The sequence below is a fragment of the Nestor notabilis genome, unplaced genomic scaffold, assembly GCF_000696875.1.
Source record: "Nestor notabilis isolate BGI_N333 unplaced genomic scaffold, ASM69687v1 scaffold10321, whole genome shotgun sequence".
NCBI lineage: Eukaryota > Metazoa > Chordata > Aves > Psittaciformes > Psittacidae > Nestor > Nestor notabilis.
The window spans coordinates 621-2061 of NW_009916092.1; the positions used below are offsets into that span (position 1 = coordinate 621).

The 1441-nt window shown below is 40.6% G+C and overlaps 1 protein-coding gene across 1 annotated transcript in view; it reads left to right on the forward strand.

The window, feature by feature from the left end:
• Window positions 1–908: 908 nt before the first annotated feature.
• Window positions 909–1441, forward strand: part of LOC104413444 (chromosome unknown open reading frame, human C12orf29) — a gene marked incomplete at its 5' end in the record, with an annotated part of 6846 nt that continues 6313 nt past the window's right edge. Inside the window, one exon of the mRNA XM_010024438.1 lies at window positions 909–1026. Within this exon, the coding sequence (XP_010022740.1) occupies window positions 909–1026 (118 nt within the window). The remainder of the gene's footprint in view (window positions 1027–1441) is intronic.

Genomic DNA, 1441 nt, shown 5'->3' on the forward strand with positions numbered 1-1441 from the left:
TAGGAAAGAAGGGGGGTGGTGGTCGGAAAACCAATAGGAATTTTTTCCTCTTACCCTGAAAACTTTCCTTTTCATGTAATCTTCATGAAGTCTTTGTAGATGGTTACAAATCTGATTCCTAAACTAGAAAACAGCCATTTAACCCAGTAAAAGCCTGTAGAAGGTTCTGATTTTATGAATTCAGAGTTCTGTTTTGGGACATACAATTTAAAGGTGCCTGGGGAGAGAGGAGGGAGGGGTGATGATTATGCAGGAACATTTGAATCCAAACACAACTGATGACATACTTACAGTGACACTGTTACAGAATCCCACCTAGAAATGTGGACTAGTTGTGGCTGGCTGTTTGTTTCAGTCACCTAGATCACTTGTGTCTTTGCTCTTTTGAAGTGAAAGACTGTTTAGTTGGCAGCCCTGATACCAAGTATTTAATACCAGGATGCTTTTGCTACGTTGTGTTGCACTGGCCAGTGTATTTCATGGCATAAAATGGTGCTGTTGGCTTTCAGCTCCAGACTGAGAGCTCAGAGCAGCTCATCAGGATGAATTTCTGTTGCCGTTGTCATACAGGAATGCACACCTGCAGATACTGCAGTGCTGGACTGGAACTCTACCAGTGTATATGCACTACTTGGAGCACATAAAAAGGCACAATTATCTCTAAATGCTAATCAAGAGTGGAAAAGGCGGAGAGAGTTTGCAAAGGGATTGTCTTTCTTCTTTTGTCTTAGAGCATTTTCCAAGCTATCATGTCTTGAAGAAACATTGATGTACTTCAGTGGAATTAAAATCAGGAATAGGATGAGTAAGACTGGGCTTATAGAGTCCAGTTGTCAGGAGCAGGAATCCTCATCAGAAGGCGGCAGTAATCTAGCCACGAGGGTTTAAAATACTTGTCTTTTTTTCAGCCCTTTAAAGTTGTGGCAACTGAAACTATAACTGCAAAGGCAATAGAGGCAGATGTATACAGTGCAGTTCCTACTGAAAAGGTGGACGGAACCTGCTGTTATGTAACTACTTACAAAGGTAATGTGACAGATCCATGTGCAGTTTTCTCATTCTGAGTAAAAGTCTTTTATGTAGTTTTTGCTTTTGTTGTGAGATTTATTGGATTACAGCTTTTGCAAATGCACCTGCCATTGAAGATCTTGACCACGCAGTAATAGTTATTGTAACCATAGGAGGTGTTTATAAGGTTGTTACAGATTGTAGTCTGTCAAATACATGCACTATGGTTTAAATGAACATGCTAATCAAGGAACTCGTCCAGTTTTAGAATTTCATACTAGTAAATCTTCCTTGCCCACTAGAACTTGTATAATAAAGGGTGTCCAATTTCCCTGGGAGGCTTAAAAGAAGTTTGGAGGCTGGGAGGAAATGGGAAGACAGTGGTTCATTGCATCACTGGGGTTCTTGCCTTTACCTTCTTGTAGGGAAACTT